The 19,633-nt window shown below is 34.4% G+C and overlaps 1 protein-coding gene across 2 annotated transcripts in view; it reads left to right on the top strand.

The window, feature by feature from the left end:
• Positions 1-19,633, top strand: part of CHD1 (chromodomain helicase DNA binding protein 1) — a gene marked incomplete at both ends in the record, with an annotated part of 85,023 nt that overhangs the window by 36,861 nt on the left and 28,529 nt on the right. For both annotated transcript variants that reach the window (XM_080705053.1, XM_080705052.1), the window contains 8 exons: positions 1,452-1,668; positions 2,601-2,690; positions 4,527-4,717; positions 5,899-6,087; positions 11,632-11,794; positions 12,879-13,031; positions 18,373-18,444; positions 18,981-19,130. In XM_080705053.1, coding sequence (XP_080561179.1) covers positions 1,452-1,668; positions 2,601-2,690; positions 4,527-4,717; positions 5,899-6,087; positions 11,632-11,794; positions 12,879-13,031; positions 18,373-18,444; positions 18,981-19,130 — 1,225 coding nt within the window. The remainder of the gene's footprint in view (positions 1-1,451; positions 1,669-2,600; positions 2,691-4,526; positions 4,718-5,898; positions 6,088-11,631; positions 11,795-12,878; positions 13,032-18,372; positions 18,445-18,980; positions 19,131-19,633) is intronic.

The following is a 19,633-nucleotide window of genomic DNA, read 5'->3' as shown; positions in this document are numbered from 1 at the left end:
ATTTTTTAAATTATATTTTTCTAAATGCTTTTTACAATTATTTAATATATCTGAACTCTAAGAGAAGAATTGTATTCTTGACTTTATAATTAAGGGTAATGCTCTTATATTTTAAGTCTCATCTGTTTTTAAATGAACTCCTTTATTTTTGTTTTAATATTAGCAGTCAATTCTTTGGCCAGATATTTTTACATTTATTAATTATAGTTAATAGAATGGTATGTTGTACATGAGACCTATCAAATGAATTTTTTTCTTTAATATGCACACAGTTTTATATGTAATGCAGCATCACACTAGGGCATTTACTCTTTTATTATATACATTCAGATATGTTTGAAACATTAAGACTACAAAATAGAACATAGAAAAACAAACAAGAATATATTCAACACTTACAAAAAGTGATATGATAAAGAATATAAAGTACTATTTTCCTTTCAACACTGCAAAAGATATGTATGTATACTTTTTTATACAAGTAACATCACAAATGATCATATCCTCACATGTTTATTGGTATTATTTGTACTCAGTATAAAGTTATTCTCATTTTTTATAAATTTTCTAGCTCTGTAACTACAATTTTTAATCCATTCAAATAAATTCAACCCCAAAGTTGCTGCTTCTCAGCATTAAGACATGTACTGATCCCTCTTACAGGATTTTCTAAAACTTATATTTAAGGGGGGAAAATCTCTTTTAAAAAATCCCAATTAGTGGGAGAGTAAATGGCTAAAAGTAGCAAAGCCTTAGTTCTTTGAAATTGACATACTGGAAATGAGCCATTATTAAGATTTTAAAACAAAAACAGAGCCAAGGCATGGTGGCGCACGCTTGTAATCCCAGCATTTGGGAGGCTGAGACATGAGGATCGTGGTTCACAAACAGCCTCAGCTACTTAGGCCCTTTGCAATTTAGTGAATCTCTATTTCAAATAAAGAATAAAAAGTAGGGCTGGGGGTGTAGCTTGGAGATAAAATGCCCCTGGGTTCCATCTCCGGTACCGCAAAACAAAACAGAGACAAAAAAAGTTTTTAGACATAAAATAGCGAACAAAATACAGTAAACAAAAATAGCTTAGCCAAGTATGCATTCTCTTCAGCTACACTAGAATGGAACTTGCTTGGTACCCATAAGTGAAAGACAAAAGATTTACCTCATCTAAAAACTCTACTCTGTAGCCTAGAGAGTTATGTATACTTTTAACAGTGAAAACCACAGGAGATATGGAAAATGTACAGGACTAAATGGTTACTAGAAAAAACATGTATGCCTCTACCATCTTGTCCTCCACTAAAAATAAAACAAATGAGGAAAAATAAATATTGCTAGTTTCTAGGATGACTGAGTCAGATTTTTTCTATAGCTGTTCATATAAATGTTTTCATGTGACTTTAAAATGTTTCTTTGTACATTTGAATCTTTCTACTTTTTTCTTACTTTTGTAGAGGAAATAGTTGCATACTTGCTGATGAAATGGGCCTTGGAAAAACAATACAGACAATCTCATTTTTAAACTATTTGTTTCACGAACATCAATTATATGGACCTTTTCTGTTAGTAGTACCACTGTCTACTCTCACTTCCTGGCAAAGGGAGATTCAGACATGGGCTCCTCAGATGAATGCTGTGGTTTACTTAGGTGACATTAATAGCAGAAACATGGTAAGTAGTTTCTTCATAAATTTAGAAATTACAGATGTAGTTTGAGAATAAGTATTATCTTTTTGTTTTGTTGCTGTGGTCTTAATTCTAGCTGTGGTCTTAATTCTAGCATAGAACTTGATACAAAGAAGTACATTATACATGTTAGAATAAAGTGAACCAATCACAGAAAGTTAAGGGGAATATGTTTTCTCCAATATGTGAAGGCTAGGGAGTAATTGGAATACCAGAGGGATGCCAGATAATGGAGGAGTAATCTCACTGGGGCCAGGGAGGTCGTCTAAGGGAAGGGTTCATTAATGGAAATACTACTATTGACTATGTGTACATACCAATGTCAGTTTCAGTAATTTGTATTGGGAAGGGGGGAAATGGAGAGATGGCATCAAGTATGCATGTGTGTCACTCCCAACATGCTTTACATTATGATATGAGACTATAATGTGTAAATAAGTGCATAATAAATATGAAATAAAAATAAAATGTATAATGCATGCTATAATAAACACCAAATATGTATATCTTTCCTAAGCCTTTGATAGAAATTTTCAAATATACATAAAAGCTGTCAGAATAATATAGTAAAACCTCACATTCCCATCTCTGGTTTGATACTTTTAACTCCTTGCCAGTTTTGTTTCTGCCTTTATGTTTTATTCTCCTAGTTATAATAGAGCAAACTGAATATAATAAACACATTTATTCATAAATGTTATTATTCAGTGAATTAACTACTTGTGTTTCATTGAGTCATCACTTTAATCAGTGAAATAAAATTAAAAATTTGTTAAAATTTTATTGCTTATAGGTTTTGATATGCTGTAGTATTTACATTTATGATAATATAGCACAATTAACTACAAAGAATAATTGATTACGTAAACATATATAGTTTATTTTGAGTGGTTTCTGTTTTGAAAATTTCTTAATAGATAAGAACTCATGAATGGATGCATCCCCAGACAAAACGGTTAAAATTTAATATACTTTTAACAACTTATGAAATTTTATTGAAAGATAAGGTATGTATTACCTGTGTTGTGTTGTTTTTCTGTTTTGATGTATTCCTTCCTTTTGCCATATGTTGTCAGCTTTTCCTTTGCCATATATTGTCAATAGAATGAAACGGTAATTTAAATTGTGACATGAGCCAATAAACTACAACCTAAGGGCTTTTTTAAATTATGGCCCTTGAGCTGCCTTTTTTTTTTTTTTTTTTTTTTTTTGCTTGCCGGTCTGGGGATGGAACCCAGGGGCATTCGACCTCCGAGCTACACCCCCTACCCTATTTTTTATTCTTATTTTGAAACCAGGTCTCACTGAGTTGCAGAGGGCCTCACTAAGTAGCTGAGGCTGTCCGCGAACTGCGATCCCCTGGTCTCAGCCTCTCTAATGCTGGGATTACAATCGTGTGCCACCACGCCTGGCTTTGAGCTGCATTTTTAAAAGGATCAAATTTAAAAGGTTATATAGAGTCAGGCATGGGCATTTGTAATCCCAATACTAGGGAGGTTGAGACAAAGAAGATCAAGGTTTGAGGTTAGTGCATGCTAACTTAGTGAGAAATTATTTAAAAATAAGTGAAATTGGCTAAGGACATATATCAGTGATAGAAAGCCCCTACATTCAATCCCCAATACCTCCCCCAACCCCCCCCCCAAAAAAAAAAAATGTAATGGACTATACATGGTTCTACAAAGTTAAAATCTTTTATTTCATTTTTATTTTCAGTAGTGGGAATGGAATCTAGGGGCATTCTACCTCTAAGCTACACCCTAGCCCTATTTTTTATTTTTTATTTTAAAACAGAGTCTCACTGAGTTGTTTGTAAAGGGCCTCACTAAGAAGCTGAGGCTATCCATGAAACTGCGATTGGCCTGTCTCAGCCTCCAAATGCTAGGATTACAAGCATGTGCCTCCACGCCCCGATTAAAGTTAAAATCTTTACCCATGCTCTTTACAGAAAAAGTTTCCCAATTCTTATATGGAACCAGTTTGTTAGTAGCTATTGATTTATAAGTTTTTTATAGAGGAGGCAGATGCCTAGCAGGATTAGGGTGCCACTATGTAAAGCACTGTACTAAATGCTTTTAGCTACTGTCTTACTTTTCTTACCTACTTTATATTTGCTGTTTTTACTTTAATGAGAAGAAAACCAAGCCTCAAGGAGTGTAATGAACTTGCCAAGGGTCACACAGATATTTATTGTAGCCGAATCAGATCTGTCTCTATTTTAAGTCCAAGACCTAAATTTATATATTAGAGATTCACAGTTCATAAAAGCCATAAAGTGAATTTTATCTACATTTGGAGTAAGACAGTATTCCAAATTGTACTTAGGCTAAATATCTTTTATATAATTTCTAAGTAACAATATTGGTCTCCCCCTTCTTACTGCATAAGCTAGTAAAAACTTCAACTTGATGTTATGCTCTGTTTTCTAATATTTAAATTAGTCATAGAAGAACCTTATATTTTGCATGGTGAGTTACTTGATTTTAAGATTTCAAATATTTATATTTGAAAATTAAATGAAAGCTTGTTTTATTTATTAGTTTATTTTGTGGAACTGGGGATTGAGCCTGGAGGCATTCTAACTCTGAGCTAAACCCCCAGCCCAGTTTTATTTCTTATTTAGATACAGAGTCTCAGTCCCCCAGCCCAATTTTATTTCTTATTTAGATACAGAGTCTCAGTAAGTTGTGGAGGGCCTTATTAAGTTGTTGAGGTGTTTTAAATTTTAATTTGCTTTGTTTTAACAGTCTGATTTCAGATCAGATGGCAAGGCTAAGTTTTCATTGTATTTTTCTCCCCAAATATTAACTGTGTTTTTTTTGTTGTTGTTTGTTTCTTTTAAGGCATTCCTTGGTGGTTTAAATTGGGCATTTATAGGTGTTGATGAAGCACATCGATTAAAAAATGATGACTCCCTTCTTTATAAAACTTTAATAGATTTTAAATCTAATCACCGTCTACTTATCACTGGAACTCCTCTACAAAACTCCCTCAAAGAGCTCTGGTCATTGCTACATTTCATTATGCCTGAAAAGTAAGACAAATTGGGAAAAAACTATTTTAATCATAGTTTTGTATGCTGATGCTCAGTAGGGGAAAGTTAGTGCAGGTTTTAAGGTCAAGAAGTTGGTTTTCTTGCCATAGAACAGTGGGTCACAGATTATTGAGAAGAAGAAAACAAGGGGAATAGGATGAGATAGGTCATATTTGAAATTGTAGTATTTGTAGTTTTATTATTTGCATTAAATTAAACATAGTATAATAAATTACAATAGTTGATTTTGCATGTTCTAAACATAGCTTGGTTAGAAATCTGAAATAGTAATTGTTACTTGTATTTCATAGTAGCAATAAAAGTTGGAAGTTACTGATAATCCCATTTTATATAAGTGAGGAAAAGTAGAAAAGATTGAGTAACTTATCCAAAGTCACATTCATGATGTTTTTCAATAGATCCATAGCTTTTTTATTTTTTGGATACTGGAATGGAACCCAGGGGGTTCCTATTTTATATTTTATTTGAAAATAGGGTCTCACTAAGTTGCTGAGAGACTCACTAAGTGGCTGAGGCTGGCTTCAAAACTGTGCAATCCTCCTGTTTCAGCCTCCCAAATGCTGGGATTACAAGCATGTGCCACTATGCCCAGCTCTAGATCCATAGCTTTAAATGTATATATTTTATTGCTTGCTTTGGCAGCGCATACACTAAATGTATATATCTTAGAAATATTTTAGTACTTTCATACTTTATTTCATCTCAAGGAGAGTTATATAAAACTACTTTCCTTTTACCTGTATTTGTATAACTACATAAATGCACATATTTTATACATACACATATAAATAGACTTCTTGAGAAAGAGAGATTAAAGAAGTGACTAAGTTTAGCTTGTTTTTCCCCCTAAAATCTATATTTTATATGACTTTTTTTTTTTTTTGGTGGTACTAGAGGTGGAACCCAGAGGCTTTCTACCTCTGGGCTATACTCCCAGACCTATTTTATATTTTATTTGGAATCAGGGTCTCACTAAGTTGCTGAACCTGTGCGATCCTCCTGTCTCAGCCTCCCAAGTGCAGGGATTACAAGCGTGTGCCACCACACCTGGCTATGTGACATTCTTGAAAAGACTTGTATACAGTTTGACATTTTTCAGTTGTTTTATTATTTTAAATCTTAAAGGATTTCTGATTGTTCCATTATGTTAAATTTTAAAGGTTTTCATCCTGGGAAGATTTTGAAGAAGAACATGGGAAAGGGAGAGAATATGGTTATGCTAGCCTTCACAAGGAGCTGGAGCCATTTCTGCTACGTCGAGTTAAGAAGGATGTAGAAAAATCTCTTCCTGCCAAAGTTGAACAAATTTTAAGAATGGAAATGAGTGCTTTACAGAAACAATATTACAAGTAAGCTATATACAGAACACACATTCTGAACATTTAATTTTGAAAACTCTTCATGATCTTGTTCTCATGTTGCCCCCACCGACCTCACTAGGGGTTGGGGGTGTGAGCGCACAAATAGGATCTTAGAGCAGTAGTAACTTCTGAATTTTATAGTAAGTTGAATGTGTGGCATACTGGGGCAGACGAGACTTAGTGGTGTGTCCAAGATCATGGGTGACATAAGAATGATCATCTTCTAACACATTAGTCTCTTTCATAGATATTATACTGTTAACCTTATAAAGATTTTTTCTCTGTGTGTGGAATTTTATGATAGCAAGGAATTATGTAATTGTAATTGACAGATTAAGGTAAAATAAACTGACAAAAATTCAGGTCCCTCTGCTTTTTTAAAGAACATCAGCAAATCATATTTTGTGTAAATTTTGTATGTTGAAATCTATGTGATAATACTTTTCAGAGAATCAAAAGGAAAATAAGTCCTAACATCTACTTAAATATTTAATTGTGAAAAATAATTTGTACATTGTAATTGGTACATGTTTTTATAGTCGAAGTGCCATGCATTTAAAAGAATATTACATACTTTTTGGTTATTATTATGGAAAATTTCAAACATACACAAAAATATGGTAATATATCGCAATATATGGTAATATAGTAAATTCCAATGGACCCATCATTCAGTTCAATTTTCAACTCATAGGTAGTCTTGGTTCCTATCTAGCCATCCTCAAACATACTACTATTTCTCTTGAGGTATATTAATAATAGTTGTTTTTATTTATTTATTTAGTTAGTTAGTTTTGTGATATTGGGATTCCTGGAAACCCTTCTACCTTCAGACTACACTCTGAGACCTATCTTTATATTTTTATTTGGAAACAGGGTCTCTCAAGCCAGCCTTGGCTCGCTTTGAACCTGTGTGATTCACCTGTCTCCGCCTCCCAAGCGTGGAGATTAAAAGTGTGCGCCACCACGTCCGGCTTAGTTGTTTCATTTATAAGTATTTTTCCACACCCCCCCTGCCCAATTTTTTATTCTTTATTTTGAAATAGGGTCTTACTAAGTTGCAGAGGGGCTCACTGAATAGCTGAGGCTGTCCGAGTACCACAGTCCTCCAGTCTTGGCCTCCTGAATGGTGGGATTACAAGCATGCACCACCACACTTGGCTCCCATGTGTTCTTTAATAGTTGATTTAAAAACATGCTATGCCAGACGTAAATCATGCTATGCCAGGCGTTGTGGTGCACACTTGTAATCCTTGCGCTTGGGAGGCGGAGACAGTAGGATCGCTTTGAAGCCAGCTACGCTGTCTTAAGAGACCCTGTTTCTAAATAAAAAAGTATAAAATAGGTCTGGGATTGTAGCCCGGAGGTAGGAGGGTTTCCAGGAACCTCAGTACCATCAAAAAAAAAAATAATAATAATAATAAATAAATAATAATAATATTAATACAAACATGCTAGAATCTTAACTTTAAAATTCTAACAATAATTCAATAATTTCTTGATATGCCTCCTATCAATATTCAGATTTTCTGTGCTGTTTCACTTGTAAGTTCACTTAAATCAGAATTGAAACAAGGTTTGTTTATAGCGATTGATTTGTCTTTTTAAGGTTTTTTAAAATTTATTTTTAATTAATTAATTTTATTGGTGCACTGTATTCATACATCATAATGGAATTAAAAAAAAAACTTTTGTAGACATTCATGCACATATCACCCAGTTAGCCCCTACCCGATCCCCACCCCGTTCCCTCCCCATCCCTCCTTCCTATGCTTGGCTCAGTGGTTGACATCTAGTATTATAGCTATTTATCCAAAATTAACAATGGTAATCTCACATAACAGTTTCATTTGTCTGATATCAAGCTTTTGATGACTTAAAGATAACATTTCAATATTTCTTTTTGCTTTCTTTCTTACCAGAGAATATATATATATATATATATATATATTTTTTTTTTTAAGGTGAAACTATTATACATTTATTTTTTCAGAAAAAAATCTATCCTAATATGGAATATGGACTCTAGATACCCAAAACGATCTTGAAAAAGAACAAAGCTAGAAGATGTGTATTTTCTGATTTCAAACCATTCAGAGCTACAATAATTGAAAGTGTAGTACTGTTATAAAGGCAGATATATAAACCATTGGAGTTAAATAAAAGCCTAGAGATAAATTCTTCCATATATTGTCAAGTTATTTTTGACAAGGTTTCCACGAATATTTGGTGGGGTAAATAATAATCTTTTAACTAAATATTATTGAAAAATAATAATTACATGAAAAATAATAAAATTGGACCCTTACCTAATACCATATACAAATATTAACTCAAAATAGGTAAAAGACCTAAATATAAATCTTAAGACTATAAACTTTTAGAAGAAAATCTGGGTCATAAAACCTCACAACATTGAAATTGACAGTGATTTCTTGGATATGATTTCAATGGCACAGGCAACAGAAGAGTATACAAACTCCCTAAAAAATAAAAAAACATATTGTATATCCAAAGACAATGTAAAGAGTTAAAAGTTACTGACAAAATGGGATAAAATATTTCCAAATGTTATATCTGAATTTATATTAATATTCCAACTATAAATCCTAAAAATTAGCAACAATTAAAGTAAACAGTACAATTTAGAGATAGGTAAAAGACTAACATAAATAATGAATCTCCACAGATAACCAATCTTATTTGTCTGTTGGATAGAGAATCTTATTTCTCTGGTTCCGGTGTGTGTTACCTATTTCTTCTTTGTAGTTAATCTCTTTGAGTATTTTCTCTAGCGCTGGTTTTGAAGACATAAATTCCTTCAGGTTATGTTTGTCATGGAAGCTTCTTATTTCCCCATCTAATTTGATAGAACGTTTTGCTGGGTAGGAAATTTTTTGCTGGGTAGGAAATTTTCTGCTATTACTTCCTCGAAGAGATTGTTGATCCTTTTGGTTTCACCTTCTTTTCCCTCCTCTATTCCAATTATTCTTAGGTTAGCTCTCTTAAGATGGGCCCATATTTCTTCAATATCAGATTCCTGCTGTCGGATATTTTTTTCTAGATTAGAAACTATGCGTTCATTTTTGGATTGCTCATCTTCTAAGAGCGAGATTCTGTTCTCCATGTGGTCTAATCGGTTGTTCGTGCTTTGAATTGAGGCCTTTACTTCATTAATTGCATTCTTTATCTCCTTTTGGCTCTCTCTGAATTCTTTTCAAAGCACCTCTATTATTTCTTCAGTTATTTTCCTGATTTGATTTTCTATAAATCTCTGATTTTCAGTTTTATCGGGTTCTGATGTTGTGGGGTTGTGGGCATTCATTGCTCCATTGTTATTCCTCTTTCCCATGATTTCGGAAGTTTGTGCCTTCTCTGGGTTGTTCCCTTGGGTCACTATGACTTCGCTTAAGGTGCTCTGGATCTCGAGTCAGTAGTATCTCAGTCCCCACTACTCCTTTACTGGGTTGTATCACAGAGTCTCCGACCCAGGGAGTCGATAGAGGCTGCTTTAGACTGTGTGGGGGGGGTGCCAGTTTGCACGTTCTCCTATGGTGTGATATCTCTGCCACCGCCACTCCCCCACTGGGTCAAGTCCCAGGGAGTACAGTACTGGGATTTCTCCTCTGTGGCCCGCAATTTGACTCACTGTTCTTGAGTACGCAGATGTAGCTGTACTGAATTCGGTGAATTCGGTGCTGCTGCCGTCGGTGGCAATATGGCACCGCTGCTACGCCCTCGGCCGTGAGGCTGGCGTATTTCTTCTTGGTTTTGATTTCCACTCTGAATCCCTGCAGCGTGTGCTGAGCTCAGCCACTGGGAGCTTTAGATGCTCCCTGCGCTGAGAAATCCCGCCTGGCTGTTCCACAGCGGCTCACCTCGGCTTGCTGTAGCCGTCCGGTGAACTCACAGCTGCCGCCGGCAGTAAAGCGCTGCTGGGTCCCTCGCTGTCCTCCGCTCCTTTCTGGGGCCTGGTGAGCTGTTGAGTGCGTTGGTCTGGTGTTGTCCGGTGAATTCGCCGCTGCCGCTGGCAGTAAGGCTCTGGTGCTGCGTCCTCAGCCGTGAGGCCGGCAAATCTCCTCAGTGACTCTGAGCTCCGTTCTGAGTCCCCCTCTCTGGCGCCTGGTGCTGCAAGGGAAGATGGTGCCTTTACCACTCCGCGCTGCAGCTCCAGCCGCATCCTGCAGTTTGGTTTCTTTCTGGTGTCTCATTTTTCCAGCCCTCTTTTTCTCTGTCCCTTGTAATTTCGTTTTTGTTTCTCTGCTGATGGTGTTTTCTGGCTATGAAAGGCACTGGTTTTGTGGTAACAGCGATTGGTTGTTAGTGGGGCTCTTAAGCCCTGCTTTTCTCCATCGCCATCTTCCCGGAAGTCCTCTTTTTAAGTTTTTTATCAGTCTTTTTTTTCTTTTAAAATTTATTTTATGAGAAAAATCCTTTTTCTATAAAACTTCTACATTCTAGATTTTGGGTATTTTATCTCTGTAATGGAATAGTTTAACATCCTCTCTTTTAAGTTGGTAGATAGATTCAGATGATTATTCAGATTCAAGTTTTAATTAATTGTGCAAATATATTTTGCAGTGAAACATGGTAATCCAATTTTGGTATGGGGGTTGTTTTAAAAAGTAATCCTTTATTCATGGAAAATTTTGAAAAGTAGGCTCATTTCTCAGTGCTTGTCTTATATCATTGATCCTGAACATTAGATTGTTTCAGGTACTTCTTTTTATAACTAAGTTAATAAAACATTGCCATATATTTATGTAAAAAATGTTAGAAATTCAGAAGAAATTCCGGGTGGGGAAAGAAATCTTTGGTCTTATATCCTGTAGCATTAAACATTGTCCAGGTGTTCTGTTTTGTTTTTATCCAGATTCAGTGAGAAACAGAATAATAGTGATAATAATAATAAAAGAACATTCACACTAAATAGTTGGAAATTTTCAAGTTTCTTTAATGACTAACTTGTTAAGGAAGAAACTAAAAGGTGGTAGAAGAGAAAGTAGGTTTTGAGAAGAAATGTTGTGTTTAGTTTAGAATAATAAAATAGCACTAAAATAAACTAAGTAAATGAAATAGCATCAAGAGTTTTTCTGTAAGTTACACAATATATATTATGTAATTATAATTTATAGAGAAGGTAATGTGGTTAAAAATTAACCACATTGTATCCTCATGTATCATTTAGGTCTGTTGAAAAAGTCTTAATTCTAAAATACTGTGTAATACATTGAAATATTTAGGAAATTTAAGGCAGAAGACACCAGTCATCATTTTAGCAATTTTTTTTGAGCAAAGGAACAATATTCTATACTCACTATATTACATAAAGCCTTTCCTGTGTGTAAAATTAATGATTTAAATAACAAGTTAGGTAATGGTCCCATGAGGTTCAGTCCTTTGTATGTATGGTTTGGAATTTCATAATGGTGTAATTTTGCTTGGGTACTAGATTTTGTATTTATGATTTTAGAATTTATCTTGGTAATTGCTTGTGCTGCTAAGCATGATGTTTATGATTTTGTTTTAAAGATGGATTTTAACTAGGAATTACAAAGCCCTCAGCAAAGGTTCCAAGGGTAGTACCTCAGGCTTTTTGAACATTATGATGGAGTTGAAGAAATGTTGTAACCATTGCTACCTCATTAAACCACCAGATAATAATGAATTCTATAATAAACAGGAGGCCTTACAGGTAAGATTGTTAAAATATTATTTTGTGATAAATAAAATTTTAGGAATGGTTTATTTGAATTTTCATGGAAAATGGCACAGTAATATATTCGTTAGTTTTCTTTGGTTAATGTTTCATTTAAGTAATGGTCTTTATTATTTATTAGTCTTTACAAAAATGTTTTAAAATTTTTAATTTTTATTTGTTTCCTAAACAAGATTCTAACCATATGCTATATATAGTATATATATATATATATATATCTTTGTTAGTATATTCATACTTGTGAAAAAATTTACTATAATAATGATTTGACAAATGGCAGTCTAAAGAAAATGTCTTGATGGAGCCTACTTCTCATTGCTTCTAGAAGGTATGTCAGAAATGTGAGAGGACATACCTATAATCCAGTTATAGAAGTGCACTGAAGGGCTATGATCAATGACTAAATATATTTGTTCACTCATTTTAAATCTTTAGTTGCTTAGTTGTTGCAGTTTCTTGAATATTTTTCTTTTGGTTAAGATTTTCAAAGGAATAAGTGTAAAAACTAGCAAATAGGATAAAATAGTATTTCCCTCTAACAGCACAATAATTCATGTACTAAATGGCAAGAACAATTATTAAAAAAGTGTGTGTGTGTGTGTGTGTGTGTGTGTGTGTGTGTGTGTGAGATCACGTGCATGTGTGTGTGTGTGTGTGTGTGTGTGTGTGTGTGTGTGTTACTGAGAAATGAACCTAGGAGTGTTCTACCCCTGAGTTTTATACCCGCAGCCCTTTTAATTTTTTGTTTGGAAATGGGTTCACTAGGTTGTTGAGAGCTTCACTAAATTGTCAGGGCTGGTCTTGAACCTGCCTTCCTCCTGTCTCAGCCTCCCAAGCACTGGGAAGCATAGGCATTTGCTGCCACACCTGGCTTGGCAAGAACATTTTACATTTGTGTAATAGAATAAAACGGCAAAGGTTCAAGAAAATTCAAAAAATTGAAATAGTTTTTTTAAGCATTATGAAAATGTAGTCTCAATTTTAAAAATAAAGCATGTAAAGTGATCATTTGTATCATTTGCTTTTCTTAAAACATAATGATTTAATTTATTTTCTTTAGCACTTAATCCGTAGTAGTGGAAAATTGATTCTTCTTGACAAACTATTAATTCGCCTAAGAGAACGAGGTAATCGTGTTCTCATTTTTTCTCAAATGGTGCGGATGCTAGATATACTTGCAGAATATTTGAAATATCGTCAATTCCCATTTCAGGTAAGAATTTCATTTGTCTTCATTGTTAAAGTTTATATAAGTTCTGAGCTTATAGAATTACATTTGAAATTGCTTTATAAATTAAGTAGACTTTTATATATATAGATGGTGGTTTTTAAAAGAAGAAATATATCTGCTTTAAAAATTGTATTTGTCATTTCCCCTTCTTTTTTACATTTAGTATCAGAGCAGTTTATTTTTCTTTACTTTTTATTTTCTCTTAAATCTACTCTTCTGTGCCTGCTTTAGAGAAAGAAAAGTTGGACTAAAGCTGCATTTCTGTGGTGGAAAAGATCTAAAGAAAAAGCCTGAAGTTTTTGTTAATATTGCTAGGACTAATGTGGGTTCTGATGATTGGTGTGCTCATAGTTATTTTGTTATGTAGCTTGCTGAATAAAAGTATATAAACTTAGGAAAGATACTATAGACAGTAATACCCTTATATTCCATCTATTCAAGATTAATTAAATTCATTCAGTAGATTTGAGCCAGGCGTGGTGGCGTACGCTTGGGAGGCGGAGACAGGAGGATCTCGCAGGTTCACAGTCAGCCACACTGGCTTAAGAGACCCTGTCTCCAAATGTAAAAAAATACAGGCCAGGCGTGATGGTGCACGCTTGTAATCCCCACGCTTGGGAGGCGGAGACAGGAGGATCGCACAGGTTCGAAGCCAGCCGTGCTGCTGTAAGAGACCCTGTTTCAAAAATATAAATAGGTCTGGGAGTGTAGCCCGGAGGTAGAAGGGCTTCCAGGAACCCCAGTACCACCAAAAAAACCCCCCAAAAACCAAATTTTAAAAAGTACAAAAATAGGTACTGGGAGTGTAGCCTGGAGGTAGAAGGGTTTCCAGGAACCCCAGTACCACCAAAAAAAAAAAATAATAATAATAATCATTCAGTAGACTTAAAGCTCACTTTGATGAATGTTTAATAAAAAGTTAGGTGCTGTTCTCAGTACTTTATATCTAATAATTTATTTAATTCTTATAGCAATTTTATGAATAGCACCAGGAATATAGCAGACATTCATTCAGTACATATACCTAGTAAACTGTATGAATTTAGTACAAACAGCAAAACTAAGAGTAGAATTGTAATGAGACTCACTTTTAATCCCTTCTGTTGGAGTTTATTATCTGGTGTGAGACATTAAAGATGGTAGTTAAAATAAAGACTATACCTCTGGTAAGTGCTGTGAAGGATAGGTAGTTGGTGATGACCATGTGACTGAGAGATAGTCATTTAAGGGAAAAGTAGAAGAGTTACCTTTGAGATTTTGTAAAACAGCTTTGAAATATAATTCCTGTAAATATACAATTCATCCATTTAAAGTGTACCATTTGGTGATTTTTTAGTATATTCACAAATAATGAGCAGCCATCACTGCAGTCAATTTTAGAACATTATTTTCATCTCAGAAAATTCTTTGCTCTTAAGCTACCCTCTTTTCATTCCACCTCTTTTTTGTGCTACTGGGATAGAACCCAGGGGCATTTCCTTTTTTTTTTTTTTTTTTTTTTTTTGTGGGTTTGGACCTCTGAGCTACACCCCCTGCCCTATTTTTTATTCTTGATTTTCAAACAGGGTCTCACTAAGTTGCAGAGAGCCTCACTGAGTAGCTGAGGCTGTCTTTGAACCGTGATCCTCCTGTCTCAGACTCCAGAATGCTGGGATTACAAGCATGCGCCACCACACCCGGCTATTCTTGAAGATTTAACTAGTTGTAATTACTAATTTTGTGGTATTGGAGATTAAACCTAGGGATGTTTCACCTCTAAGTTATACCACCAACCCTACTTATTTGTTTATGTATTTGTGTGTGTGTGTGTGTCTTTGTGTGTATGTGTGTGTGTATGTGTATGTGTATGTTTGTTTGAAACAGGGTTTCACTAAGTTACTATGTGCTGGCCTTGAACCTGTGATTTTTCTGTCTCAGCTTCCCAGATACTGGGATTACAGGTGTACATCACTGCACCTGACTGTAATGCTTATTTTTAGTGGAAAAGAACAATAAAAATATATTTTTTTAAAATGCAGACACCTATTTTCCTACTTTGTGTAGGTGACAGTTTAGATTATTTCACTTAAACCAAAGCTACTAAAAAATGTTAAAGTTTTTTTAGGTGGGCATAGCGGTGTACACTTGTTATCTCAGTACTTGGTGGGCCGAGACAGGAGGATCACAGGCTTGTGACCAGCCTCAGCAACCTAGTGAGACCTTTGTTATTACAGCAAGACCTTGTTTCAGAATTTAAAAATTTTAAAACAAAAAAAATATTGGGAGGGATTTGGAGTTAGAATGCCTCTTGGTTCAATCCCAAATATCCAAAAAAAAAAAAGAATTTTTCCTCATATTCTTTTAGAGGAAAAATTTATGTATTTATATACTAACCTTAGATTTCTTGTAGCTGTTAGCTTTAAAAAAATCATTAGAATTTCTAAAACTATGTCAGTTGTGAATAATTACTTTGCGCTACATGTGTAAAATGAAGACTCTAAAATTTTTTTGGTAGCAGATAGTCCATATCAAAAACATCAATTGCAGCCGGGCGTGGTGGTGCACCCTTGTAATCCCCATGCTTGGGAGGCTGAGACAGGAGGATTACACAGGTTCAAAGCCAGCCTCAGCTACTTAGTGAGGCTCTCGGCAACTTAGTGAGACCCTGTTTCCAAGTAAAATATAAAAATAGGTCTGGTAGTATAGCCCAGAGGTAGAAAGCCCCTGGGTTCTAACCCCAGTACCACCCTCCCCCCCCAAAAAAAAAAGAAATCAATTGCAGAGAATAAAATCTAAAAGCCATGCCATTTCATTTTATTTTTTCTAAGTCGCATAAAGAAGGAAAAGCATAAATCTGCTGCCATGCCTAATTTGCTTTGGCCTTATATAAACATCAATATTTTACTTTTTTTGTGGGAGCTGGTAGGGCACCATGGACTTTATTCTCTACTCCTGAGAGGAAAGTTACACATAATCAGGTTGCAAAGAACAGTTTTTTGGTTCCTCCTTTTGTCATACTTGACTCTGGCTGAGTCATTTGTGGACACCCTTAACCCAAGTTAAATAAGGTTAGCATACAAGCTAAGCCGGCTAGTGTAACTGTTCTCCACTGGTTAGTGTTTCCAAAAACAGTCTGTCCTGCTGCAAAAACATGAGTTGTCTTTCTTCAGTTACCAAGTAAAAAATACCTGATTAACCTGATTTCTAAGTAAAAATCTGATTTCCCTCTGAGGTAGGCTCATAGACAGAGTGGGCTTCTCGTAAAAATGGTGAATTGAACACACACATTGACTTCTTTGTTCTTCCGGAAAGTCTAACTGCAGTAAAGCTATTGCAGGGTGGTTGGGTAGAAATCCTACAAAACATAGGGGCAAGAGAGTAGAAGATATGAATGTTTGGTGAGATTTAGCAAATGCAAGAAAGCTAAAAAGCCATCAGTGTGTGAAATGTTTAGAAGCACAATAATCTGTATTGCAAAAATATGCAAGCATTCAGAGATTCTTGACCCTGGTAAATCTGGAAGTGGGATACAAGTGGGACTTTAAAAGGGTGTGGCAGAATTAGTTGAAAGTCTTTTTAATAGGACACATTTATACAACTCTATTCTGAAACTCCACTAAAATGACAACCTAGGTTTCTGTTTGTTTTGTTTTAAGGAATAAACTGAAAATGACCAAAGTCAACCCAAAACATGTTTTTACATTCTCTCTATTTATAATCTCTTCCTGGGTTCTTGGTTTTACTATTGTAAGTAGTATCTTTTAATTTTTTCCTGTTTGTTGCTCACTTACAAAGATGTCACTGATTATCGGTTATTAATTTTGTAACTGGTAACTTTGCTAAAACTTGCCTGGTTTTAATGTATTATTTCTCTAAGTGATTAATATATAATTTAATAAATTGGGGAGAATTCCTTCAGATTTTCCATTTGATAGTTATATCATCTCTGAGTAACAATTACTTTCAATTCTTATAGCTCTTCTTTCATTCTTTAGCTTTTTTTTCTTTTAAAGATCTTTTTTTCTAACTTCATTGGCTATAATATTTAGTCCAGTGTTGAATAGTGGGAATGATTTTAATAGTTCACCATTGACTGTAATGTTTTGCTACAAAGCTTCTGTACTTACTATTTTTAGTACTGAGGATTGACTCCAAGGGCATTCTACCTCCAAGCTACATCCGCCATCTTTTAATTTTTTATTTTGAAACAAGATCTTGCTAAATAGCTGAGACCCTTGTTAAGTTACTGAGGCTGGCTTTAAACCTGCAGTCTTCTTGTCATAGCCTCACAAGTACTGGGATTACAGGAGTATACCACCACCAATTCTGGCTACTTAATTTTTTTTTCATGTTAAAGAAAAATTTTTTTAACATCTCCATTGAGAACTTTAAATGATTGTTAAATGTTGTCACTATTAAATATATAATAAAACAAAGCTTTCTGAAGTATTAGCTAATTCATCGACTAAATGCATGGATCATAGGAAACAAGTTATTCCTTGTTTATAATTATCAGTTATAACTGAAGTGACAGTAATAGATTTATCTGTCTCATTGATTGAACTTGGGTCTTTGCATGCAAAGCAAAGTGCTCTACTACTGAGCCACACCTCAGCCCCATGCATGTTAGACACGGCTAAGTCATATGGTCTGACACAAAGGAGGCATGTTCATTTTACTGGAAAGAAATTGACATGGAAAAATTCATTGACTTGCCCAAGGTACCCAGGAATATTCATGTAATCTGATTAGAGCCCATATTGCCTTTCAGCTTTATCATGCATCAGAATTAGCTGGAGAGCTTTTGCTAGATCCTTTTCTCACAGTTTCTTATTCAGTTTGGTCTGGAGTGAAACTCAGTAACTTGCATTTCTGTGTTCTTAGTTGACACTAATGCTATTGGTCCAGTAACCACACTGGACTTTATTGTAGTGTTTGTTAAACTGTGGTTTGTAACCTATTAATGGATCTGGGAATCAATTGAATGGGATATACCAACTTCGTAAAAGATGAAATTGACTCTAAATTATGAAAGTATAAAACATCATGTCATGAAACTTCTTCAGTTTTTTGTAAACAGCTGTATGTTCGTTAACATATCTATTACATTGGACCTTAAGGAGAACAGTATGACAGGTGATAGCTTCATTTACTCATGGCATCCTCATGGTAAAGAGCAAAACTGGAAACAGAATGTCTGGACATTGTTTTACTGTAGTACTTTCTTTTCATGTAATCCTAGCGAAAGGCATGGTGCCCTTTTATACTTAATTTCATAATTGATTTTAATTGATTTTAACTTTTTATTCTGGCATACTCAATATTTTAATGTCTTTTATTCTAGAGATTAGATGGATCAATAAAAGGGGAGCTGAGGAAACAAGCCCTAGACCACTTTAATGCTGAGGGATCGGAGGTATGAATGCTTTTAAAGTTATAGTTTCTGTTTTATTATATTGTCGTGTTTTGCTTTGTCATCATACTTAAGAATCTCATTGACACTAGTCAGTCTTCATAAGCAAATGACTTTAAATAAGTATTCTGTTAAATCTGAATAATTTTACCCTTACCAATACTCTTCCACCATGGTTCATTTAATTTGCTTCAGAATAAATTAGCCCACTTTTATTTAGAATTCTTTGTACAGCACCTTTTTTTTATTAAAGAAATTATATTTATAGCTAGAGCTAAAGTCTATTCCATTTACTTTATTTTTCACCAAAATAAACACTGTACTGAATTTGGTGTTTGCTATTACTATGTGTATTTGTATTTTGGAATCCTGTTGACTGCTCTTGCTAAAGGTTTGTATAGTAGTTAATGCTGGACTTCAGTTTTATTAGTGAATTTGTTTTTAAATTTAAAAAACCAATTGCAGAATTATTTTTAGTTTTATTATTCACTAACAGATTAGGAGAATTTAAAATCTTGCTTATTCACAATTTCTTACAGGATTTCTGCTTTTTGCTTTCTACAAGAGCTGGCGGTTTAGGGATTAATTTAGCCTCTGCTGACACTGTTGTTATATTTGATTCTGACTGGAATCCACAAAATGATCTTCAAGCACAGGCAAGAGCTCATCGAATTGGGCAAAAGAAACAGGTATATTAAATTTCTGTTATTTTACTGGTTTACAGTATGTATGTATGTATGTATTTATGTATTTATTTATTTATTTCAAGTATTTAGAATTGACCCAGATTATTAGAAGATTGTTGGAACCTGGTCACATTGCTATTTAACCAATAGGGTACTAAAGAACCCATTTTACCAGAATCACTCGGTCTTAGACCAGTTGCAATAACTATTCAGAAATAGAATCAAATATTCTATTTTGATTGTTCTATTCATAATTGTTGAAGGAGTGCTTTTCATTTATTATAAAACTTTAATGTCTTGGTTACTTATTTTAACCTTAAGAGTTTTAGTAGCACAGTGCTACCTTTATGTTAGTTTGTATTTTGTTTGTGTGCTTACAACATTATACACACATAAAGCCAGTCTGAATTTGTAGATTTTATTCAACCATCTGGCACCACTGTAACAAAATACCCTTATGTAGTGGTACTATTTCAACCATATAGAACCTCTCTCTGAACTAGAGA

Source organism: Muscardinus avellanarius (assembly GCF_963383645.1).
Source record: "Muscardinus avellanarius genome assembly, chromosome: 1".
Lineage (NCBI taxonomy): Eukaryota > Metazoa > Chordata > Mammalia > Rodentia > Gliridae > Muscardinus > Muscardinus avellanarius.
Note: the sequence above shows the minus strand (reverse complement) of the source record. Positions and strands in the feature narration are given on the sequence as shown.